Source organism: Toxotes jaculatrix, chromosome 9, assembly GCF_017976425.1.
Source record: "Toxotes jaculatrix isolate fToxJac2 chromosome 9, fToxJac2.pri, whole genome shotgun sequence".
In the NCBI taxonomy this organism is placed as follows: Eukaryota; Metazoa; Chordata; class Actinopteri; family Toxotidae; genus Toxotes; species Toxotes jaculatrix.
In genome coordinates, this window is record NC_054402.1 from 1,997,198 (window position 1) to 2,023,551 (window position 26,354).

The 26,354-nt window shown below is 45.2% G+C and overlaps 1 protein-coding gene across 4 annotated transcripts; it reads right to left on the reverse strand.

Annotated features, from left to right (window-relative positions):
- Positions 1-7,582: 7,582 nt before the first annotated feature.
- Positions 7,583-24,757, reverse strand: ccdc9 (coiled-coil domain containing 9). Of its 4 annotated transcripts, none has more exons than XM_041046327.1 (16): positions 24,671-24,757; positions 23,739-23,785; positions 23,488-23,592; positions 23,244-23,393; positions 21,644-21,946; positions 21,366-21,449; positions 21,023-21,187; positions 20,714-20,895; positions 20,195-20,256; positions 18,469-18,513; positions 16,083-16,203; positions 15,325-15,457; positions 14,671-15,196; positions 14,017-14,214; positions 13,469-13,615; positions 7,583-10,368 (listed from the first exon to the last, which is right to left on the reverse strand). In XM_041046327.1, exons 2-16 carry the CDS (start codon positions 23,739-23,741, stop codon positions 10,364-10,366), a joined length of 2,229 nt encoding a protein of 742 aa, XP_040902261.1. In that variant the 5' UTR covers positions 23,742-23,785; positions 24,671-24,757; the 3' UTR covers positions 7,583-10,363. The 4 variants fall into 4 exon arrangements, with proteins under 4 accessions (XP_040902261.1, XP_040902262.1, XP_040902264.1 ...); XM_041046328.1 differs by having other exon boundaries at positions 21,644-21,943; positions 24,671-24,748; XM_041046330.1 differs by lacking the exon at positions 18,469-18,513 and having other exon boundaries at positions 21,644-21,943; positions 24,671-24,748.
- Positions 24,758-26,354: the final 1,597 nt, after the last annotated feature.

Genomic DNA, 26,354 nt, shown 5'->3' on the forward strand with positions numbered 1-26,354 from the left:
TGAATTATAAAATCATCGATCATCTGTTGCCCATGTAGCCTAAATCTTTTCATAAGGGTAAATCTGATGTGAAAATACTTTTCTCCCCGAAATAATTTCAAGGAGAAAAAATATCAAAATAATTTAATACTTATTTCTTCCCAATTGAATTAAATTCTGCAAATATATGTTTTTCCTGGTGACAGCACTTTTTTTTGTTTTGAGAGTGATGATCAGGCTTTAACTGTCAGGGCAGTGGGTAAGAAGGATCAGAGGTGAGTATACGCCTGGGGACCTTTTCCATCTAATCAATTTGTTATTAGTTCCCATGATAGATTGACCTCAACGCTCCTCCACACATACACTCACAGAGCTAATCTACAATAAACTCTGCAGGGTCATGTTGTGTGACAGTGAGATGGAGAAACAGTTGGAGGAATGAGAAAACACAGAAAAGGTTTCTAAATCTGACATCTGCTGCTGATCCACGTTAATGTTTTGGGATTATTTAAGTGCAAACAATGTTTTATGACTTGTCTAAAATATTTAAAAACAGATGTTGAAAGTTTCACCCTGTAGAAAACAGAGCTGCAAAGAGAAAAAAAGATTTTCTGCCTCAACAAGCAGGTGAAGCTCTGTTACACTGTCCAGGCATCTTTGTCTTTCTCTGTGTTCAATTCAGAAACACCAAAGGCAAAGACACATTTTGCTGAGGACACGAGAGGAGCAGCTCAGGGTCCGTTTAGAGCACCAGTAGAGTTTGTAAAAGAGAGTGGACTGCAGTCTTTCCCTGAATCAGATCATTCAGGCTGCCCCCTGTGTGAGAGCACAGTGGGTGACCTGCTTTGGGCCGAGCATGTGATCTGCAGCTCCTACACCCCTGACACTGAGGGGAAAACAGGCTGTGGAGAGAGAGTGTCACAGTGGGAGTGAGCAGAGGTGGAGGAATCATACCACCTTTCCTCCAGCTGCTTCCTCTCTCTTCCTCCATTCTCTTAGTAATCAAGTCATCCCAAACCCTCTGCTGCTCTGCCAGCCTGAGGCAGGGGAGGAGGCGAAGGGGCACAGGAGCTGTAACGGCATGCTTACCATTCAGGAGGATAAACTTTCTGCGGGAAGCAATGGTGTCAAGCAGCACACCGACTCTCGACTTAGCTGCCGAATCAGAACAGACCGGAGGAGGTGGCTCTCTCTTTGGCTGAAGAGGAAGTTCACCTCTGAAACAGAGCAGTCCCTGACAAGCGCCAAGGAATCGAGCAGGAACTCTCTCAGAGGTTTCTGGAGGTGGTTGACCCTCAGACACCTGCTGCTCCTCGCTGGATCAGGACATCCTCACCTTGTGACCTCCTGTGTGCTGCACCCTTGCTCCACGTCCAGCTCCTTGATGCTCAGGAACAGATGTTTCCTGGATGATGGAGAGGACAGAGGGGTAGGGAGACCTTTCTTCGGGACCGGACTAAACCCTGTTGAACTTCCTGCCTCTGATACAAGTGAGATGCTTGGAGAAAGTGGGAATAACAGAGATGAAGACAGACCACCAGGCTCCAGGAATGTGTTCAGGGTTCTTCACTGTCTCACTGCTCCTGGACTAAAACTCCACTTTGGGAAGGAATTAGACTCCGACCTGGATGAGCTGCTGACGGAGGATGAAGATGGTGGTGGTGGTGGTGGTGAGGGAAGTGACACAGACTGAGAAAAACATGTGAGGAGGTTGTAAAATTGTATGCACTGTTGTATACACAGTATACAGTGTTGGTCAGTAATTTATCAGTAACAATGAGACAATAATGTACAGCAACACTCACATGAGGACTCTTTATGTCACTGTCACAGGCAGTGTTTAAAGCTCACAGTCTCACTGCAGAGTTTCTTCTGTGTAACACTGACCTCTACTGATCACATTCACACACTGCTCAGTAAGTTCACGTCTCAGTGGCTCCCACTTGGTTTTCATGGGGATCGATCCCACATTTCTCTCTTCAAACAATGTAATAATCTACCTGAAGACAAAGAACTGAGACTATTTTTAAAATGACAACTTATGACTGTGAGAGTTTCATTTTGAAATGATGCATTTGTTTAATTTCCAGTAAAGTTCAGACAGAAAGATTTTGTTAAAATGAACATTTGTGCACACACCACCTGCCTGTCAGAAGATAAAAACATCTGTTTCTATCTTTAAAAAAAATTCATGAAAAACAACTTGACATGATCCAATCAGAAACAAACAAACAAAAATGTGTGTGTGTGTCTGTGTGTCTATGTCTGTGTCTGTGCGTGTGCATGAACTGTTTGGCTTCTCTTCATCTAATCCAGCAGTGGAAGCAGATGAATTTCAAGCATCAGCTGCTTTTTCTTGTCACCCTGCAAATTCAGATCAATATACTGTGAATGTGCTGAATCTGCTGATTCCTTGTGGAAGTTTATTTCCAGCCTTTTTTTTTTTTTTTTATCCAGGGAGATGTTTTGCTGAGCACGCTTGCTCTTTCCCAGCTTTCCTTCGCTGTCCTGTTTACTTTGCTGCATCCAGTGTGTTTCCTGTACATATTTATATTTCACTCACTGATGCCCTTTTACACTGTGAACCACGTTTGTGCTTTAACATTCCTGCGACTTGTTTTACTGTGTTTTCTGTCTGTTCAAGTTATTTTCTTGCTTTTCTCAGTGTAGAATATTTATTGTGTGGCTGAACATGGTTCCTCTATTTCTGGAGCTGTTATTATAAATGTAAATTTGTTTGGATGCGATCTGCCTGTTTGAATAAAGGTCATGTTAAAGGTCAAAGATGGAGCAGCCTGTAAATTCTCAAACATCTGGCCAGATCTTGACTGTGAGGCCAGCTGTGCTGAGAGTCTGTAACAAACCTGCTCAAACAGGAAACTCTCCCCTAAAGCTCAGCAGTTTGATGAGCAGACACACTGGTTTCCGTTTTGATCTGAAGTAATGAAAGTCCTGATTGGATCGTACAGAGCAGAGCTTCATCATCAATCCTGCCAGTGATCAGTGGTCAGCTAATTACTTTAACAGGGTCGTCAAGTGTATTGGACAAAGGTGGTGGAGACGAGGAAGAGAATTTACAGTAGAACATAGCCTGTCCTGTTTCGTCTCACCTCACAAAACGAGATTTTATCGCCTGAAGACCTGAAATGTAAAACCATGAAATCAGACATTTATCACTGTCAACTGAACAGTAAGAAAGTTACTAAGAAAATTAAGAATCTCATGTTATGTAAATCAACAGAGAGAATGAAAAACAGAAAAGAAACCCTTAACACGCTTGTGGAATAACTTATTGTGTATTTAGAGCCACTAAAATCGTGCAAAACCTGGTGAAAACATGGTGAGTCTGATTTACTGCTGAAAAAATATTCGGCACTCTTTAACCTTTTGCTGATCAAATAAAAATCTGTCTGTTTGCAGCTTTCTGCCTGAAGGTGACTGAGCTTTTGGCTCTGAACCAACCTGCCTGAGGAGAAGCATCATCCTCAGCCTTCCAATCACTTCTTACACTGCAAAAAATCTCTGTCCACGACCAAAGACAGACCAACTGTCAAATCATTTCGTTCCTTCATGGTTGATTTTGATTTACAGTTTAAATCTTCTGACAGTGGATGTGTCAGATGAGCTAAACTCTGACAGGCACTGACAAGGGACAAGTCTTCAAATTCATTCAATCAATTTGTCTTTAACTGAGCTGCGTGGACCATGACCTCACGTTTGTAAACCATCAGGGCTGAAAGAACTTAACACAATTATAATCAGTTAACACTGGATTTTGATCAGCATTTGGAGGATGAAGTATTTCATTCCAACATTCCAATTTCTGTGAGTTTCATTCATGAGAGAAAACAAACACCCTGCAAGTCACCAAAGCATAATAACTAGATAAACACGAGAAAGGTCAGTGGATTTGGAGGCTGAGGAGGAGGCCAAGCAGCTGTGGAGGCTGACTGTACTTACACAGGCTTGATTTCCTGCCATTATTCACAGAGTCCAGCAGCACTGCTTTGTGCAGAACGTGCACGGTGGAGAAACGCCACAGAGGTTTGTTTTGTGAAAGCAGGAATCGGCTCTGTGAACTCAGAATGACTCAACGACAACCACACTGGAATAAATGCATAGTTTATTATATCATAACAATAAATTCTCAAGGCTACATCATCAATAAAACAGTCAAGTAGATTTAGAATAAATTATGAACAGGAAGTGGGGTGAACTAACCGTGTCATGAAGAAGAGGTACAAACGTGACGTTGCATTGGATATTTACGCTCATTCTGTGAGGCGATGCAAGACAAAAGTCGCTCTAAAAAGGTAAAATTGCTGCAACTACTGAGAGTATATTGAGTGATCACCTTGCATGTCATACAGCTACGAGCTACCGGAGATCACAATCTGGGCTACGTCTGCTACAGTACAGTATCGCTTTAAGTTCCTCTAGATACCTGAATGAAAACAGCATCCAGCTGTGAAAGAAAGAGAAAGAGAGAAAAGAAATCTCCTTTAGTGCAGAACAGTGGAGTCAGGGCGATGTCCTTCAGTTTCTCAGTCCTTCAGGAGGTTTTGAGGGGGTGCAGTAGGATCTTTAGCGTTTCAGGGTTCTTCTGGGTTTCAAGCATACTTTGGGTGTTCTAGAGCGGGGTGCAAGGGCTTCTTCAGGGGCAGTTCCAGAGTTCATTTGATTTATTTGGGCATCCAAGAGTTCTTGAGGTGTTGCAGTGTAGTTTCTCAAAGGTTTTCTAAAGTAGTTGAGAGGGTTCTGGGAGTCCCTGTGGGTGTTCCATGGGGAATTCAAAGGTTCTGTGGGGACTGAGGGATTTTGAGTATCTTTGAGGGAGGTCCTGTCCTGTCCTATCCTATCCTATCCTATCCTATCCTATCCTATCCTATTAAGTGGTTCGTATGTGAGTCCCAGGAAACCCCGACTGGGTTCCAAAGGTTTTTGGGGTGGCAAAAATGAAATGTTCAAATCAGTGGGAAGAATGAATGGATTACTGAACAGGCCTGCTGGGCACAGAGACTCTGGTAGTGGAGTCACAGAGCTAAAAAAAAAAACAAAACTAAGAAAAAGTAAAGTAAAAATATATATTTCAATATTGAATATCTGCCAAACAAATCCAATCCAGTGTTTGTTTTTCCCTTCACATCACAGCTGCACAGGAAACTGATCAGGCTGCGTCTAAAACACGATTTCATCATCCATTAATTCATCCATCATCCATTTTTTCTGTAAACGACCATTTAGCCTAAAAAAACGTCACAGTGAAATATGTGCATGTCCAGAGTCCAAGGTGGCGTCTTCAAAAGACGGTTTGTCTGACCAACATTCAACTACTCAAAGATTCAATTACGAGTCAGATAAATCAGAAAATCCACACGTGTGACTCTTGAACCAGATTTTGCTTGATAAAGAATTTGGGAAATTAACCATCGAAACTCCAGAAAAGCGGTTCTAACCTGTGCGACAGCAGGGCGGCTCTGCTCCAAGGAAACAGGCTTTCTGGCTGTTTCCTGTGATATTTTGTGTTGTGTGTTGTGGTGTTTGGTAAAAACTTCTCATCGTCTCCAGCATCAACTAAATGCTGAAGTTCAGATTCGTACAGTTCTGGTTCTGGTTCGCATGCAGAAATGTCACTGGGTGTTAAAGGAGGTTCGTGCTGCATGACTCTCTGGAGAACCACCATTTTAAACCTCACACAGTGAAAAGGATCTCAGACTCTTGTCGGGCAGGGAAGCGACGCGCGTCCTGTGGGTTTGAGTTGTGTGACAGGAACATGCTAAAAGCCCCTCAGGTCTGGGTGTTTGGGTACAGCTGGAAAAACCCCAACAACATTCACCCCCCTCCCCACCTGCGTTCTACATGCGGAACTCTGATGTATCCCGGCAGCACTGGTCCCCTCTGTTCTCCCTCCGGTCCTCAGTCAGCATCCCAAACTCCGGATTCAGTCATGTCTCTCCGTGCACCTTCCTCTCCCATCCATCCGTCATGCCAGGTGTGTGCAGTCACCTACATAACGTGTGTGCAGATGTGTGTGTGTGTGTGTGCGCGCGCCGTATAGTCATCCAAACCTCGGCGCGCACTCGGTGCGGTTCGGTGCCTCGGTGCTGTTGCTGTTGTACTGGTCCGGTGTCCAGAAAAACACATAGTAAATCACCAGGATGAACGCGGCCACGGACACGCAGAGGAAATAAGCAATCGCCATCGCCACTTTCACCCAAATCTTAGTTGACATGTTGACGTGTTTGGCCCGCAGCTCGCCGGGGTAGCTCGGCCTCCGCTTCGTGTCCCCGTTCAGCTTCTCCGCGGTCATGGTGACTTGCCTACCGGCCGCTTTCATCTCGGTACTCGCGCTGAAACCTTAACCAACGATTTTTCCTCCGTTGAGTGCTGTGTGTTCATTGGAGTCCGGACGGCAGAGCCAGCAGCCCCCCTCTGCTGGCTTCCACAGCTCCCCTCTCCTCCGGCCCGGGTATAAGATGCAGTCTGAACCGCAGGGCAGCCGCTCGGGTCCCGTCGCCGCCTCCGGTGCCGTGTCCGCGGGACGGTGGAGCTCCCTGACCCCTCTCAGTCCTCTGCGCGCACCGGGCAAACTGAACTCAAGGAGGGCATCAGCTGTATGGGACCGCTGTCAAGCTGACCGGAGTTACAGAAGCCGTTTCCGGGTAAGGCTTTTCAAAAATAAAACGAACTCTTACTGAGGAAATGAGAAAATAAAACTGGCTGCTCATGAAAACAACTCGTTTAATAACACAACAAAATAAAATAACTCTGCATCAGATCACAGATAGTAAGGTCAGAGATGTGAATGACTAGACTTGTTTCTCAGGGCCGGTGACTGAACTAATGAGCTTGTATTTGGCTCCATTCACCGTTACATTAATACAGTTTTATACAATAATATCGAGTAGACTAATCCACTCTTATTCTGAAGGACATTTCACCAGGTTTCCGGCGCCGCTCAGCGTGTGTCTGTCTGACTTGACGAGGCTCCGGACGAGGAGGGGCTGAAAGTACGCAACACCCAACGATTGGGTCATAGTTTGAGAGAAACGTCCCGCAGCAGAAGATGGGCGAGATGCAGGCGCAGAGCAGCGTTCGCCCAACAAATTATCACCGCCTGTGATTTCCTCCTGCAGATTCTGCACAGCAGCTGTTCGCCACAGCCCATAAAAGAGACATCACAACCATTAACAGCTTTCCCCGCACAGACCAGTCACAGGCTGCGGCCATACAATGCAGGCTGTGCATTGAGCGGGATGAAAAGCAGGACTGAGCCATTCTTCTTCCTGTCCTGCAGCGACCAAGGTCGCAACCGTGCACAAGCAGCACAGCGCTGTGTGTGTTCAGTGTGTGCATTAGGTGGAGTGATTTAATGCTGCCTGGTTAGCAGGACATAAATCCATGTGTGTGGTGGACGAACAGAGGGGCAGCTGGGTTATCAGCACTCACACTTCACCGGATGTGATCATCTGCACTTTGAGAAAACATTTTTAATCCAACATGGATGCACTCAGCAGCTCTGAGCACTGTGTACATCTGTTTCTCATCCACAGGAAAAAAATAAATAAACAAACAAACGCACATCTGACTCAAGACATCAGAGAAAAACATTTATTGGCTAAACGAGATAAAGAAAAACTGATAAAGCACAAACAGTGCGCTCTGCATTTCATGTGGGTACATGTTTTTGGAAATCTGTACAAACATCTGGCTCTTTGTCTCTCTGACGTGCGAGCTGACGGGGACATTTATTTCATCAATGGCTGAGACAACATTAAAAAGCTACAATTTCAGATTCATGCTTGTCCTGAAAATTTGATGAAAACAGCTGCACGCCACTCCAAGAAGGCAAACCTTGTTAGCTCTCAGCGAGTTCATGTATCAAACAGGAAGACATTGTAGAAACGGATGTACATTGAAGTATCTGCTGCTTTAAATACAATCTGTCATCGAAGCTCAGAAAAACAAACAAAAAAAGAAAAAAGAAAAGGAAAAACATAAAATATTTTTCATAGCTCTCAGGCTACGTTTTGCACAAACACCCAACAGTGGAATGTTCATCTCCATTTAAAAACTGTACATATTGCAGTTCCTTTCACTTCCAATGAATCACTTCCATTCCTCTGATACACAACACGAAACGTTAAAGCATCACATTTATCCCTGTGTCCGCTTCACACACCGTAGGCGAAACCGCCGCCACCACCAACACAACTCACAGAGCGAGCCGAGAAAACACAACACAAACTGAAGCCCTTGGTCTGCTGAGGTATGAGTGAAGGGTTTCATCCCAAAATAATAACTAATTAAACACACACACACACACACACACACACACACACACACACACTCTGCAGCCCAAAGTTTCTTTTCTCAGGTGGCAATTAATGTTAGTAAACATTAGCATTTTTCCAAATGGACAATTATTCTTATGGCTGTTTAAAATAATCTTTTTGAAGAGGCTGTTTTTTTTTCTCATATCATTAAACCTGTGGAATGAAACCCTTGATTTTAAAAACAAACTGTCCATTCACGAGGCAGTGCGTCGTCTAAGGGGAGAGGGAAAATCTGTAGAACCGGCCTCTGATGATTCACAGTTCATCAGAGCCGCAACGTGACAGCACAGGCTGCATCTGTGAAAATAGAAAACGTTTTCTGATCGTGACACAGAATTCAATCATTCAAACGGACCGAGCGCTCGAAGCCCAAGATCGGTATTTTGAGAGGAGGAAGAGGTGTGAAGGAGTCACGTGACGTTCTGTCAACGTGCCCTTAAGCAAGACACCTGATCCCACAAGTGAATCCGGATGAGAGCATCAACCAAAGATGAGCCAGTCGCTCACTCTGATCCGCATCAGACCAACAGGATCGCTGAGGCCTGCACAGCTTAAAGCATCATGATCTTCCTGCACTGAAGCTCATGTAAACAGACTGAAGGATTCGGATTTTTGAAAGATGTTTAATAGAATTCTCGCATGATAATTAAAAAAAAAAAAAAAAAAAGTGGAATGGAAAAAAAAAAATTCCCATGTCCAAGTTTACAAACGGAGTCATTAAAAGCCACAAAACAAAACCAAGGAGCTACATGAAAAGGTCTAATGGAGCTGAAATCACTGTGATAAAAAAAAAAGTCACTCAGGCTTTGAAGCTGAAAGACGAAGCTCAACTGCAACTTAAAAAAAAAACTGACTGAGAAAAGGATGAAGACAGCAGTGAGAGTTTGGTGTAATCATTCTGATTCATTTCCAGATGTAGCTCATGCTAACAGCCAGTCTCTAACCCAACACGGAAGCTTGTAGGCTAGCTAATTAGCCTAGCTAATTAGCCATCAGGCAAAACTGACAAAGCAATTAATGTCAAAGGGGAATTCCACCGAGTTCACACATCAAAGTCTGTTTACGGGGTCTGAGGGAGATGGAGAAGAAGCTGTACAACCTCTTCAGTCTCTCCAGAGGGAGCTGCGTGAAGTCTGATAAATGTCCTCAACTTATGTCACTTGAGTCACTTGTCCACTGGGTCTGAGGACAAGTCTGACAAGTAAAGACATCGGAGGGTGTGAAGTCAGGAAGAGGTGAGTTTAGCAGACCGTGAGGCTACATTAGCTGCTACCAGCACAACGCACTTCAATCTCTGACCACAGTCAAGTTGCATTCTGGGTAATGTAGGCACCAGGTTTTGACAGGAAAAAGAATGTAAGGATTGGAATCACTGATTTTGATCCTTAAAAAAAAAAAAAAAATCTGTCCATTGTGAGTGTGATGTTAAAACCGGTGGAGCACTCGTTTGACCTCTCAGCAGCTGAATTCTGGTAAATAAGTATAAATCAGGCGCGTTTACAGCAGGACAAAGGTTGGTTAACTCGCAACATGCTGAGGTTAACAAGCTAACCAGCTGGCGTTGGTGAGAGACTAAATTAATCTGATGAATCGTGGAAAGAATGAATCCTTTTCCAGCCGAACCATCACAGTAACGAACCTGTTCTGTTCCTGAGACACTGAGACCCCACAGAGAGAGACACGAAACATTCTGAAGTGTCTCAGCACTGAAAACCAGAGTTACACACGGTTTACTCTTAATGTTTAACAGAGTGAGACAAAAGATGGCAACGGCCCAGAGGTGATCAGCAGAGAGAGGGGGAGGAGGAGGGGGAGAGAGGGAGAGAGAGAAAGAGAGCTAGCTGAGAACACGCCGGGGCATGGCGGTGATGCTCAGTCCCTCCTCCTCCTCCTCATGAAGGTTGAAAGACTTTTTTTTTTTTAACTTTTTTGGTTTAGATGTGTGATGGCCACTCCAGGGATGAGTAGTGTGATGCTCTTCAGCCGTCCCCCTCTTTTCCTGTCATCTCTCCATCCTCCTCAGACATGAGTCTTTGTTCCCAGCAGCTTCAGCCTGTTGATACAAACACAGGGAGGAAGTGGTGGCGGTGTGTGTGTGTGTGTGTGTGTGTGTGTGTGTGTGTGTGTTTCTGTGCCATTGTGCTTCATGCTTTCATCCAGAGCACATCACAGTACCGTAAGTGCACATTTTCCGAGCGAACAGCCCCGGGGGAAAATCTTTTCTGTGACTCCGGCAGCATTACTGCCATCGCTCTGCTCACTCAGCTGCTCTGCTGCTGCTGAATGGGAGAAATAATCACATGCAAAGTGCCCAATAATCAATACGGAACTGTGCAGCTGCAAAAACTGTGCAGCAAACATCCTGATCTCTGAGTCACAAACCAGCATCTGGATCTTACATCTTACATCCTAACCCTGAGTCCAATAATCCATCAGGCGTTATGCTGTCAACATGAATGCATTTTAGTCACAGCCGAACTGTTGCAGCAAAAGACCGTGAATTTAAAGCAAGATGAAAACAGGTGAACTGTTTAAGCTGTTCATCAGAAAAATGTGAGGTTTTGCTGCTTTTCCATTTTACGTCAACGCAAATCCTAAGGTCCGTGCACGGTGTGAGGGGATCGCCTTCAGGGATCTGGGAACCTGTGGATGCCATTATTCAGCATTTCTTGACATTTAGGAAATGAGGATGGCTTAGCTTGGCACAAAGACTGGAAACGGGGGGGCGGTTACCCTGACTCAGTCCAAAGGTAACAGTACACCTACCAGCTTCACTGACTAACATGTTACTTTGTGCTGGTTTAATCCGTACAGAAACCAAAGCCATTTTTTGGAGGATATTTCGGTTTATTTGTGCTGAAAGCGTCCTGTGTGTACTGTGTGTCCCGTGTGTCCTGTTTGGGTGAAGTCTGAGGACAATGATCGGCTTTCCTTTGATAAATACTGCACATCTGACGTGTCTCACCCTGCTCATGTCGTGTGAATGTGAACGGCACTGACTCAAAGATGACTGGAACAATTTCAGTGTATTTTAACTGGGGTGTTTGCTGATACTTGACCGACACTCCACCGTGGAGCCTCATAAACATCACAAGATTTAATTCAATCAGACTTCAAACGGTATCTGTTCTATCTCCTCCCTCATCTGTCCGGCAGGCTGCAGCTCATTTCCTCTGAAAAGCCTTTTACAAACTTAATTGTGCCTCTAATTTCCCTGGTTTCCTGATCCCCACCCCTACACCAACACACACAGTACCACTGTCGCACAATTACAGCAGCAAATGTGTGTGTCTGTGCATGCACATGCACACAGACACACACACAATGCCCATATGAGCTCATCTGACTTCTGCTGTTTATCACAAATGAGTCATCAGGACAAGTGTAAATGCAATCAGCATCTCTTTTTACGCCAACGAACAAAAGGAGCCAACAGCCACTTTCCTCTGCGACCGCGGTCGAACTCCTCTGGCTTTTCTGTTGGATCACACATCAAAAACTAAGAATCCAACATGTTTCCAACTGCGTTTGGTCAAATCAGGAACAAGATGATCGGGAAAAAATCTGCTTTTAAAACTTCGCCATTAGCCACAGCGATAACGCCACCACAGCCACATGCTAAGTGGTTGTGAGGAGAGCAGCTAATGACGGGACTTCCTCTGTGGTTTATCCACTTAGCTCACTTTTAAACCACATCGGTATGGTGATGTATCTCAATGATTCTAATGAGGCTGAGAAACGTGTGTTCCCACCGACGGCTCTAACGCTGGAGATGTGTACACTAATGATTCATGGTACCATGAAGTGCTTTGGATCCAAGTGGCAATATCACGCTGCATTATTTCAAGGAGGTGCTTTTGTTTTGGTTGCATCTACTACCAATACTGCATCAACCTGGGTAACAATACGGCTTTTTATGAGTTGGCACCAAAGGAAAACACACAATCCATGAAGTATTTCACCAGGGGAGACAAAACACAGTCATGTTCAAACATACAGGGGAAACAAAACAAAGACAGACTTTACGCCAACATGGCCGCCAACATGGCCGCCAACATGAGTGAAGCCGTGCAGAGGAACAAGGTGCGGGTTTAAAACCAGGCCATCAGCAGCTGAACAGGGAGCAGACAGAAGGTCGATTTCATGGCAAGGAGGAAGTGTCAGAACCAGGAGCCACATTTTACCGTATAACGTTTTCACGTTTCACGTGTGAGATTTTTGCTTCCTGGTTCCAAATAAAAACCAAACAGAGGCGGTAAAATATCTCATTTATGTCCAGATGACTTAGAAACAAGAGTCATCAAGTTCAAAAGTCAACAAAGTTATTAGAATATTTTTCTGGGAATGCCTCTGGTTGATTTCCTGAGATTGTTGGTAAAGATTTGGTCGGATGGTTTAACAGGAAAGAATCTGGTTTCCAAGATGCCATGAACGTACAGAAAACAGGAAACACACAGCAAAGGATCACATCTGCTCTCTCTCTCTCTCTTCAGCAGCAACTAACTCATCCTTTTACTAACACCAGGAAAACTGAAGGAGAGAGAACAAGAGGCCGTACACCAAGGTTTGGTAACGCAGGCAGCATTTCATGCAGCGCTGTAAGCTTCTTCATCACAGACACAAAAGGACGGAAATGAAAAGGAAAAGGTTTTACAAGCTGAAGAAGGTAAAAACAGGAGGAGGAGGAACAGGAGCAGTGTACACCACAGATTACAGAAGGTGGAGTTAGTACTTTCAGTCCATCACAGGAAGAGGAGGAGGTGGAGGAGGAGGAGGAGGAGGAGGACAGCCAGGAGGAGTTTCAAACAGGAGACGGGGTCCTGATTGGTTGGTGAAGGCAGTGACGACGTGACAGGCTTGTGTCAGACAAAATGCTGTGCCTGTGAGTCTGTGAGTTTATAAATATATCCTCGGGTTTGTCATGCCACCAAACATCTCCCGCCATGATTTATTTATGTGAAACAGAGGAAAAAAAACAAAAAGCAAAGCGAGTGCGAGAGCCACGACACCGAAAACGAAGATGAGGATGTCAAACCAACACATTCACAAAAAAATAAATTAAAAAAGGAAGTGAAGCATGACAGGACGTTAGAAATGTGCAGTGGATTTCTTACAGTATGTCACTGTCTCAAAGTCACTGATAAGGACCGCACCTGAGGACGTCTGCTCCGAGGACGCCACGGTTTCTGCTGCTGGAGCAGCGCTGGTCTCAGCGGCCGCTGCGTCGTCATCTTTCCCTCCTGCTGGTTCAGAGGAGCTCTGGTCTGTCTGCAGGACAGCAGGAGAGGCGTCCGCTTTGTCTGGTGACAGAGAGAAAAAAAAAACAAACAAAAAAACTGAATATGTTTTACTGTCAGAGAACACCTGTGTTTTCAAAATAAAATAAATGTTAAGGTTCAAAAGGAACTTTGGGAAACTGTTTGATTTTTAGCCGCCGTCAGGTTCAAATCCAAACTGTCCAAAACTCCGGTTCATGACCACAAACCTGCAAAGCTGACACTCAGTATTCCCTCTCTTTCAGCTCTGTTTTTGAACTTGACCCCTCCTGAAGGAAACACTGCATGTTGCTCCCCTCAGTACTGACGGGAGCTGCAGGTTCAGGTGATAATTCATCACTTTGTACCTTTCACACTGTTCTCACAGTCATCATTATAAAAATATTGATTATATTTTTAACAGCAGCGTGTGAGGGTTTTATTACCTTGTGATGGAGCAGCAGGTGTATCCAGGTCCACTGCCACAGCAGCCCCACTGACCTCAGAGGGGGCTGGGACAGAGATATCAGAGGGGGTGGCGTTAGATGGCGGTGCAGGGGAGTCTGTAGGGACGGACTCTGGCTCGGACACTGTCAAAGTCTGCTGAGTTTCAGCCTTTTCTGGAGCAGGGGAAACGTCTATGGCTGAGCAGGGAAGACGGAGAGAGGGAGAGGGACAGAGAGGGAGAGGAGGTGAAGATAGGGGAGGAACGGATAAAGAAAGAGGACGAGGAGGCAGGGATGGAGAGGGTGTAAGGAAGGAACAAGGAAAAGACAAGATGAGACGCAAGGAAAGGTCAAGCAGGGAACATGAGACAAGACAGGAAATCAAAGTATTGGATTTAACTGCATTAGCTTCTTTCTCCTTATGAGTCAAACGTTCATAATTAGTTGGCCAACTTTGCAAATCATTTCCTCTACACAATTAAAAAAAAACTTTCAACCCGCAGATTGGAACAGAAAATATGAGTCAAGCTGCAGCAGCTGTGTTTGTGATTTGAGTTTAACGGCGAAGGATCAGAGATTAGAAGCAGTTTAATAAGTGGAGCCAGTGACAGTAATAATTTCACACCATGGCTTTGGCGTGGACAGGTGTCTTACCTGTATCCTCCTCTTTCTGTGGCTCAGCAGGTTCACTGGAGGTGGCAGCTTGACTCTCAGTCTCCTCCTCCGGCTGCTGAACCTTCTTCTGAGGGGGGCTGGCCTCGGCGCTGGGGGGCTTCAGGGGGCTCTCGCCTCCCATGCTGCTCCGGGGCGACAGCATCTCCATCTCCTCCCCCCAGTCTGACACGGGCTGGTGGCCATCCAGCGGGGAGAAGGGGCTGAGGGTCTTTCCACCCTCTGGTGACTCCTGAGTTGCTGTCGGTGGGGGGATGTGGACCTTCGGCCTGGGGGTCCGCTGCTCTTTGGGGCTTCCTGCCGACGTGGGTCGAGAGCGAGCTGTGGGAGATGTCGGGGAGTTGTCTTTGCTCTTGGCTGGTTTCTCTCTCCCCGTGTCTTTCTTCTCGTCACCCTTGGAGTCGTGTTCTGAGCCGCTTCCTTCCTCCTCCTCTTCTCCATCGCTGGCATCCTCCCAGTCTTCATCGTCGTCATCCTCTCTGTCTCCATCTCCATTCTTCTCCTCCACCTGAGAAAAGATGAAAAGTTTGGTCTCCACAAAGCTATTCAGATGAAATGTTGGTGGACAGTGTGCATGTTAAGTCTCTGTGCTCTGGGTGACTTTTGAACTTGCTGCAGGTGCTCTGACCGCTCTACCTTCTGTGCTGTGGGAGGTTTGGGTTTTTCTTCCTCATTCTCCGTCTTTTGTGTCTTCTCTTCTCTCTTTGTCTTGTCCTCCTTTTCCTTCTCCTCCTCTTCCTTCTCTCCTTCCCAGCGGTTGTCATGCATGCTGTCAAAGGCATCCAGATATGTCAGAGGTTCAGTGCGACGTCAGAGGCAAACACCAAACTTACAGCACTTGACAAAGAAATATTTTCTTATTTCTCTTTCACACACAACATCCAAGTGTTTCAGTGCCTCAGGACACAACTGATTTGGCAGCCAACACCCAGAATCCCTTGGTGCAGTGACCAGTTTCACAATAACAACCCAACAAATGAAACCACTGATAGGAGGAGCAGAAAGTCCAGGCTACATTCAGTGATTCATCAGACTCTGTTAAAGTATTAACTCTCCAAACCTTAAAGTAATCACCAATAATAATCAATTCACTGCTTTAGGCGATTTATTCAATTTAAAACCATAAACATTTGCAGGTTCCAGCTTCTTCAGTGTGAGGATTTGTAGATTTTCTCCATCTCATAACATTAGAAAATAAATCCCTCTGATTAAACCAAACAAAGAGAACAACTTAGACTAATTATTTTATAAACTAAAGAATAACTGAAAACAAAAAAGCTAAATCAATAACTCAACCTTGAAAATAATAAGTGGTTGCATTATTAACACCGGCACTGTCTCCTGTAAGACTGGCTGGCCTGGCTGCGATTCTCTCTGTACGACCTCAGATTTACCTGTAGCTCTGTTTCTGTCCTCGGCCCCTGCCTCTGCCCCGGTCCCCTCGGGGCCTCTGGGTCCTGCCCTGGGATAGGAAGTCGCCAAATGTTGGAGCTTTGGGCGGCCGCTTAGCGTCATCTGGAGGAGATATTACTGAAATGTGTAAAGTTGTTTGGTAATACGTGGTCCACAGGTAGGGTGAATAAGGGGGACTGACAGAGGAGACAAGAGGTGACGGACGTGTGTTTATCATCATCATCACAGCTGCTGCTCAAAAATGACCAACGTCATTTACCCAGCAGCAGGTGATGATCCAAATTAATGATGCAGACGGGGTAAACTGTGTCAACAGTATCAGAACAACACACAATCACATAACTGCAGTTTTTAAAAAGGGACACCTTTGTCAAACAGGTCAAAGGACTTAACAGACCTCTGAGTAAATGAAAGTTTTCGAAACTGCCACCTTAAATGAGAAATTCAGACGAGTGTTTAGTTAAAACATAAACAGCTCAGCCATTCCTCTGTTTCCTTTCTGCTGCTGCAGAGTCAACGTCTTATGTAACAACAGAGCCAAGACTTCTGAGACAGCAGCGTCCTGCAGTGTAACAAACGGCTGTAGAGTCCATCTGAACTCTGGGACATAGTCAAACGTCTGTTTGCTTGCTCGTGGGAGACTGAGGACCCCGAGTGTGAGGGAAGAAGAGAAGATCTAGCAGAGCTTTATACAGATTGCATTGTACAGGGAGGTAGTAAAACAGTAACAGCACCGCAAACTACATCCTGATGATCCCACAGTGGCATTAACATGAAGACTGTAACCTTCATTACTGCAGGCCTGTTTTAGCAACATGTTCCTAATAAACTGAGAATATAAGTGATGTACTGTAACAAATTCTCTTATAGTGGTAAATGTACGTTTTAATTTTTATTTCAGTCCCAGTTTGTGTTACACTGGGAAAGACCACTCCATCTCATCTCCATGCTGAAGATACTGGTACGGAAAGGAAACGACTGACGGTGGAAGAGAGAGAAGAAGCAGTGAGCAGCCGATGAAGGACCAAAGAAACATAAAGGTCAGAAAAAGGGGAAGGAAAACAACAGAAGGAAGAGAACCAGAAAGGAAACAACGGAGGTGTGAAGGAAAGATGTGGAGGGAAGGGAAGAAGAACAACAGAAGGAGGAGGGAGAGAAAGGGAAAGAAGGTCAGAGACCGAAAGCTCCAACAGGGGAGGGGGTGTGAGGAGGGAGGCGGATGAGAGCTCGAGGGGGAGAGACGAGGGGAGGATGTGATAAAAAGGTCAGAAAGAAAAAGCTTCAAGTACAAAAGAAATGAAGGGATCAGTGAGGAGAAAAGAAAAAACTGAGAGGATGAAGATGAGGAGATTGAACAGAGAAGCCCGAGGCTCTGAAGAGGACACTGAAGTCATTCCAGAAATTAGAAATGACAAAGAAAAAAAAAAAGACACACACACACACACACAATGTGGAGACACACATAGAGCCAAAGCAAGTGCAGGCTTTAATGTGGGGCAGGTGTAACGCCATAACCTGTTATATATATAACCCTATTCAGATACAGGGAGAAGGAACCAGGACTGAACAGCAGTTAGCATTAATTCTCACCGTCCGTCTGAACCTTCTCACAGAACAGCGCAGCCTGGAACAACACGTGACTGAACTCTCCAGCGGATCTCTGGCCATGGAAACGGCAAACGCCACCCACGAGGAGCTCAGAGAAGGCAACGCAAACGCTAAGGACCACTCACAAACACCGTTCATCATCCTGAGGAAGGTGTGTGTGTGCAGTCAGAAGTGTCGTCAGCCTCAAGGAAAGATTAGCCAATCCTTACAGATGTTCACCCAATTCCAAAGCAAAACCCTGAGATGGACTGAGGTTGAGGTTAAACCTCCTCCTTCACAGTCTGTTCACCTCGGTAGCAGCTAACTGATGAACTTAGACGAGGTCTCTGAAGCTGAGGACGAAGAGCAGGATGGTTTTTTTTCTGTTAAAACTTTGGCTTTGGAGACGCAGAATCTTACACACATACACATGGTACATGGTACATGGTACGTGGTACATGGTACATGGTACATGGTACGTGGTACATGGTACATGGTACGTGGTACATGGTACGTGGTACATGGTACATGGTACGTGGTACATGGCGAGCCAGCCAGGCGCAAAGTGCAGGTAAATCATATCTGAACAGTTGATGAAAAGTTGATGAAGATGATAACGACAAAGGCTGCTGTGTCACCAGCGTGAGGCAGGTTTGTGAGTGAGGGGTGAGTTTGTTACTGGGTGCAGCTGTTGTGCTTCAGACAGACACACAAATGGAACAAAGAACACACACACACACACACACACAATGCAATCTCAGTCCCATGCTGTGGTCTAACCTGAGGCCCTGCCCCGAGGCTCTGCGCGAGAGTTACGCCCCCGGGCTGCAGAGAGGACACAACACACACACACACACATTACAGTGCATCCACCACACACACACACACACACACACACACACACACACACACACACACACACACACACACACACACACACACACTTTGTCCATGAAAGAAAGCAAAGACATCATAAGCACGTACACATCAATAATCTTACTATTAAACAAAGCTGAACGGTTTTAGGAAAAGATCTCATTTCCATTTTTCGGGCAGATTTTGTGATTTCGATTTGATTCACGATTTTCTTCAAATCAAGCTTCAGTGTAATATTCACAATGTACAGTAACATTTACAAACACGACTGAAAACCACATCATTAAAACATTAAATGCCATTGTTCTAATGCAAGCACGAAAACTAAAGTTAAGAACTGATTTCAATGTAAGAAACATGCATGTACACTCTATGAAGTCCTTGATCAATGGCAGTTATACTGATTGCGTTAGAGTGACCTGTGCACGAGCCGCTTCTGATTGGTGAGCTCGGCAGGTAGGGACACGGCATTCGCAGTTTCGATCAGAAAACGATAAATCGTTCAGCCGTACTATTAAACCAAAGCTTATTATTAACGGAGGTGCGCTGATTTGATCTCAGCTCCAGCTGATTTTCTCCTGTCACTACAGCAAAACGTAAAAATGATGTGGCGTTTCATACAGTTTACTTTTCAAACACCAACCAACCACTCGAAAAGAGGAGCAGCGTCACGGGAACAGAGTTTTGTTGCTGCTCTGTGTGTGTGTGTGTGTGTGACACTGTGCACAGCTCTGTCCTGGGACTAACACAGTCCCACAGTAAATTATTTTATCATTCGGATGACTGACTGAAATTAGCAACACGCATGAGCACAGCCACGTCACCAAGCTCATCAGGAGAGAACCTCATGGTCTCACTGAGATAAACTGGATCACACTCTGCTTTCAGGGTTAAAGGTGCTATATGTTTCTGCTACTGCCACGTAGCCAACGTTAGCATCGACAGCTGTTTACTCACAAGTGTAAAAGAAACTTTGCAAGTTCAGCATCAAACTTCCTCCCTTTATTTGCCAAGAGCTGTCTCCTGCAGAGGAAAGCTACGCTAACGTTAACTCTTGTCATTATTGATATTTAATGGACTGATTAATCAGAAAAACGATCAATATAACAATTAAAACTGGAGAATGGTTAATTACAAACCTCATTTATTCTAATATGTGTAGCTGAGCACCTTTTTGAAAAATTCTGCACACACGTTTTCACCAGTTCGTGGTGGTCAGGGCTCACAGTTTATCTACTTGTTATTTTAACATTTACTTCTCTGAGGGAAGGAGTCAGTCATCACCCGCGAAGGAAAGCTGGGGTCCTTCCGTAAGCTGCTCTCAGATCAGCACAACTGCGGCTTAGGAGGTTGATTTGGACTCCAGGGAAATACAGCCAGTATTTACATAACAAGCTTAATCAACTGCCATTCACATAACGGGCTTAATTAGCTGGAGGACGGAGATGGCGTTGCGTCCCGCGATGTGTGTTTGGCTTACATGATGTGTGCACATGACGATATGTTGGAGTAGAGACGGGTGGAGATGTGGGATGGAGGTGGATCGAGGTCCTGTTCTAGTCCTGCCAGCTGTTGTGTAACCACAGCAACAGCACATTAGTGATGTGTGTGTGTGTGTGTGAGGACTTGCCTCTCCTGCTGCCTTGCTCAGATGTGATGCCCTCTGCAGCTACATATGGGTCCTCCTTGAACCTGTGAAAACAGCCGCAGGGTTAGACACACACACACACACACAGAATATGTCCAGAATGTGTCCTCCTCCTCACAGCGCTCTGTCTTTATCCCAGCTGACATGCACTCAAACACTTCCTACCACCCAGCGCTCCTCCCTGCCCTCTGTCCGTGTTGGACGAGGATGAGGACTTTGCCGGTGACTTGATATTCTGCACTTCCTGTGTTTAGGGTTAAAACTTCTCTCTCAGCTCTCAGAACAAAAATACTCGTGCTACTTTTCACGTGAAGAACTGAGCGCAACACTATGAATGTTTACCAGGAGAGAAATTTAAATGTGAGCACAGACACAGGCACTCGATGGCCAGAGGAAAAGGCTTGGATCAGCTCCTAAAGCAAGGCCTTTCAAGCTTGGTGCTCCTCCTAATGCAGCATTTAAAGCATCAAGTCAAATGAAGCTTCAGCGTTTCCTTCTCACATGTTCTCAGTCTTCTGCGCGTCCCACTCTCGCCTCCACTGGCCTGTGGCGTTGCGATGGCGTGCTAGTCTCTCCTCGTCAATCTGCTCACGCTCCTTCTTCCAGCGCAGGTACTCTGCCCTCTCCCGGCCGGTCATGGACATGGTCATGTCCACAGAGCCTTTCAGACCGGGCCTTCGGCTCTGCAGAGACAGGCGGCGTCACAAAGTGAAATTAAAAAAGAAACAAGACCCAAAAGCAGTTTGGTTGTCAACAATCCTGCGGTGAAGCTACTTCCTACAACCTGTTTTTTTAAAGGACATTACTCACAGTCCACTCTTTCTCCAGTTCAGCTCCTGTCTTCACGTTGTCAAAGTCCAGCCCCCCCCAGTTCCGTACATGTCTCCTGCTGCCTTCTTTGCGGTCCGTGTCGGGCGCTGGGCCGGAGCGTCTCGGGTCATCCAGGAAGTTACGGATCGGTTTGTCACCGTCCAGCTGAGAAGAGAAATTCTAAGAATTTGTACTTGTATTCTACAAAAGTCTGTACAGAAGGAAAATGGACCGTAATGGGACAGATATCACTACTACTGCTTTATTATAGCACTACCCTGGCACGGCATCTGATAAACAAAAACTCTATGAAATAATCTTTTCCAGTCAGTGACTCTCGTACCCGCTGTCCTCTCTCATACTCTGCTATTCTCTCCATTTCTTCATTCATCTTCTCAATGTTCTGCCGTCTCTTCTCCTCCCATTCCTGTCCAAGAAACAACACAAGCCCACATCATTAGTGACACATCAATGAATTATTTTAGCAAATGCAGGACGTGAATGTTGGCCAGATCACCAGGTAAACAGCAGTAAGATGTAAATGAAGATTATAACTTTAACTATGATTTCAAATCAAGAAAAAAATACAGTAGCTTAGTGCATTAGTTCATATGTACTTACCTTGGATTTCCTGTCCATGCCACCAGGTGTCCCTCCTCCCCCTTCTCCTCCTCTTCCTCTCCTTCCTCCTCTGCGTCCCTGTCCTCCTGACTCCCCAGGTTCTCCATCTCTGGGTGTCCTTGGTTCCCGGTCCCTCCTCTCTTGGCGGCCTCCTCTCTGTCCTCCGCGACCTAGTCGTCCCGAGCCTGTCCTCCTGGGGGGGCTGTGGTCGTCACTCTGCCCTCTGTGGCCGTCGCTTTCCTCTGACGTCTTCCGGCCACGAGGCATTCCAGGTTTCCAGTCATTCACGACTCTCTTCTCCTGCTGGACACACACAGTGATTACAGCATGGACAGCACTGCACAGTCATAGTACCATGTCAGAATTATCTCAACATGATGTCTCGGTCTGTGGATTTTTCTCTAATTCTTGTTCATTCCCAGTGAAATGCTGCACAATTTCAACCCACTCATATTAATAATAAATCATAGGACAAATAAAGTGTTATGTTATATTTGGTTGGTTCGACTGTTCACTTCCTGTCCTGAGTTTAATCCCTGTACTGTTTAATTTAAATACTCCGTCTCCTCAGCCTGAAGAATTGGCACAAAAGACTAATCGGGGCTATGGATTATGCAAAACTACAACATGACGAACTCAGAGAGCGGAGATGGGAGGTGATGGACAAGAGAGGGAGAGAGTGAGACCAGGAGAGGCACTGATTGTGCATCAGTTCATTTTTCGAGGAGCTCTTTAAGCACGGGGATCAGTGGTCTATTGTCAAGCTTCAGAAAAGGTTTAACAGGCTAATGAACCACATTTGACCTCATGACGCTGAATCAATACCCATTCAGACAGGTACACGTGTGGAGCAGACGCCAGCTGGAGGAGGTCCTTCAGCTCCTTCTCTGCTTTGTAATCTTTGATCGATCTTTCAGATCGAACCCCGGGGGGTCTGCGGTCATCACTGCTCGTTTCAGAGAATCTTTACTTCAGCAGGAACTACACTGCAACACCACGGCCCCTCGTGGACCTTATTAGCACCAGCTTCACACCAGCTGCCCGGCCACAACCTGCAGGAGGCCGCTTAGAAACCTGCAGTGAATTTCAATTGGTACTGTCATTCAGCTGTATGTTCGAGCGGTTATTTAACGTATCAAATGTGAAAACAATGCGACTAAAGGAAAGGCGTCGAGTTGGATAAACAGATCACAGATACACACTGGTACAGAGAGCTGATGAAAAGTCTCAGCTCATTAACTCTCACATGGTTTTGAGTGCATCTGGTTCGTTTTGAAATGTTTTCCATCAAAGCATCTAATCCTTTAAACTGTTCTGTTGATAACCGTTAGACCAGCAGGTGTGCGGCTGGTAAACTGATCACAGTAATAGGAATCTGTCAGAGTTCATGAGCTGCATCCTCTGTCTGCAGGATCACAGCAAAACAGATAACGCAATAATCTTTTCTACAGCCAACAAAACAAAAGGAAATGATGGAAAGATGTGTCATTCTTTTAGTTTCATGGGATGACTGTGATAAGCTGTCACAAAAAAAAATAAATCTTCCTTCTGAAAGGGTTCAATGGTTTAAAAAAAGTTTAGGCTCTGCATCGCGTCTTACCCCTGTTGGTTTAGAAAGGTCGACTGTGACGGTGAAGTTTTCTTTCTCCGTCTTCCTCCTGTCTGTCTCCGGCTCGTGGGGGCGGGGCTTCCGAGGTGTTGTCACAGCAATGCCTTCCTGCTCTGCTTTCTTCTTGTCTTCCTCGATTTCCTGTTGAGATCCAGTCGACAGAATGAGCGAGACTGACGAGACTAAGTGATGTAAGCATCATATTTTGTAAAATCAAGAGTCAAGGCCTCCGTACCTGGTACCTCTTGACCAGAGCTTCATTCTTCTTCCTCAGAGCTTCGATTCGTCTGTCCAGCTCTGCATCCTTCTCCTCCTTGGTTTTGAGATCCACCACCGAAGACTGGCAGAGAGAAGAGGAGAGAACAATGAAATGAGGGGGAGGCCAGTCTGTCCTAAATGACACCAACATGCACAGAAAACTGGACCAAATGAAGCATGAGGAGAATCCAGATAATTCTGATAATTCTGTCTCTCTTTCTTACTTACCATCGCTGCCTTGTCTTCATACACAGGAGACTGACTGCTTGTTCCTCCTGTAATGAGGAAGATGAAGAAGATGATGCCGCAGTGCAAACTAGTCAGGGATAAGTTGCTTTAAATAAGTAATTTTAAAAGTGCTCCTCCACTTAAACGTAACTTCACCTGGATACTGGACCTTCACTGAGGAGGATGATACAAGATGAGAGTCTGACATTAAAAGGTTGTTTCGACCAATTTATCATCCGGTCAATATTCGTTTCAGACACAAATCATTCCACACTGAGTATTTTACGTCTGGAGGTGATCTTTAAATGTGAGTTATTCATTTCCATTATTTCCTAATAAAAATACCAAATATTTATTGGTTACTAGTCTGACTTAGTAATACATCACATTTTACACTGGAAATGTTTAGTGAGTATTTATGTATTGTTTCTTACATGTTCTTGGATTAACAGTTTAAGGAACAATCGTTTGCCCTCCCACTTTGCTCCTGTATGCAGGGTAACCCCTCCTCACTTTCACCTGATCAAAGTTACAGGTGAGGTCACATATCCAGGTGAGGAGTGTGTATGTGAGACACATCAAGCCACATGAATAAATCCGTCATGCGTTTCCAAAGCTTCTGTAAGCGTCTTACAGCTGATACAAGTCACCTGAGCCACAACAGCAAATAAAATACAGCACGCACAGACCGAGCAGGGTGTCCACCACATTAGACTCTAACTGCACTCCAATAAACATTTACTCTGATCTATTTGTTTCTACTCTGATCTGCGGGGGGACTAATGTAAGCACACTGAGCCATGTCTGCTCTGATACAAAGCGCCGGAGCCCCCCCACGATGGACGCACACCACACCGCCGACACGGACGACGAGCAGCTAAATACCCGAGAAAGCGTTTACAAGCGTTTGAGTCTCGTTTCTTAAATATTACCTTTATCAGAGGGAGTTGTAAAGAGTGTGAAGAGCAATGTTTGGACTCGCTGCTCTTTGCCAATTCCTGCACCTCACAGTGTCCTCATTATTCTACTTCCGGTTAGCCGCGGCTAACTTCCTGCCAAATAAAGTCCCGCTCTCGGTGGTTTTAAAGAGACCGCGCTGTCCTTGAACGCCTGGATTAAACCTTTACTTCGTGCAACTCAAGGTTTTTAATTACTCTTTAGATAATGGTAAAGACCGACGGAGAAAATCGAAACCAGTTGATATTATCAGGTTTTTTTTTTTTTTTTACAGTGAGTAGTTTGCGAAGTGTCCACCAGATGGCGCCACCGTCCAGCAAACGAACCTGACCTGATGACCCCGCGGTAATGAGGCCAGGTCCTGCCTGTACACCTGAACAACAAAGCCCCGCGCGTGCAAAGACTCATACACAGGTGGCTGTGTTGTCGTTATTATTCTGAAGAGGATGAGCAGAATGTTTAACGGATGGATGAATATAATTTCATAACTAGCTGCCCCGTTGCAAGTCACAATTAAAATGAGATATCTGTAATAAGAGGAATGAAGCAAAATCTTTCATTAGCTTCTAGCAAACTTTTCAGTTTGGCTTTAAAGGGACTGATAGAGCTGCAGCTCCTTTTATCTTCTGGTCAGGTGAGTTGTATCTTTCACAGAGGATGGTGCCCAAATGAAGCCAAACAAAAGGGTACAGAGCAATCTTATGTCATCTTTCAGTAGGATGACACACCTGTTTTAAACAGGTGAGTCTCATTAGTCTGAGCAGAATAACACAGTGGTGAGATAAGGCTGAGCGTCCTTTTCAGGAACAACAGACTCTATGATGGACAGTTATGATTAACATGTCTCCTTTTAAATGTTTCTCCAGGGAATCGATTGTGGTAAAAGATTTCAACTCAAGTAAACAATAAAAATTACTGCATCTAAAGTAATGCCTCTGCAGCTTTATATATACACACACTGTAACACAGACACTAACACTCAGGCATGCTCTCACTCTGCCTCTCTCTCCCTCACACACACACACACACACACACACAGACAGAGATGACAGACTATCCTGTGGCCCAGTTTCAGTGAATGCAGCCAAAGCAAACAGCCACGCTGTTGTTAGGCAGAATGCTGAGTAATGACCACACAGGATTTGTTAATCACTTGATAGGATCATGCAACCAGAGCCTGGTTACCTGTGCTATCATATCACCTGCAGACATACAGAAGGGGCCTGCTGCCACGGTTAAAGGTGGAGACAGGTGGAGGAACACAAAACACACTGTGGCATCAGTTAAACTGATTAGCCTGGTCCAGTGTCACAGAGAGAACCAGGGCAGGGTTCCACCGTGACATTAGGAAATTCCACACAACGTCACATTACTTAGCATAACCTAACATACTGTGGTTTAGTATGACAAAACAGTGGTGTGTTGCACACATGTACACCAACATTAGTCATCACATGATGTCCCATGACATCGTGTGACCCAACGTGGCGCCACACGATGTGATGTGGGAAAGTGATTCTAGAATGTGCAATTTGATGTAACCAACCATGAACCATTGTATGTAAACATACAGTGTAATATGATACAACCTCAGGTAACGTGACCTGACGAGTTATAGAATACACATCTCATCTCAGTAAGAAAAGTCATTGTAAATAT

Coding starts and splice junctions, on each gene's coding strand:
- ccdc9 (XM_041046327.1), bottom strand. Junction 21,188..21,365: donor AGTATGAGAGAGGACAGCGG/GTACGAGAGTCA, acceptor TTCTCTTCTCAG/CTGGACGGTGACAAACCGAT. Junction 15,458..16,082: donor GGACAGAAACAGAGCTACAG/GTAAATCTGAGG, acceptor TGCCTTTGACAG/CATGCATGACAACCGCTGGG.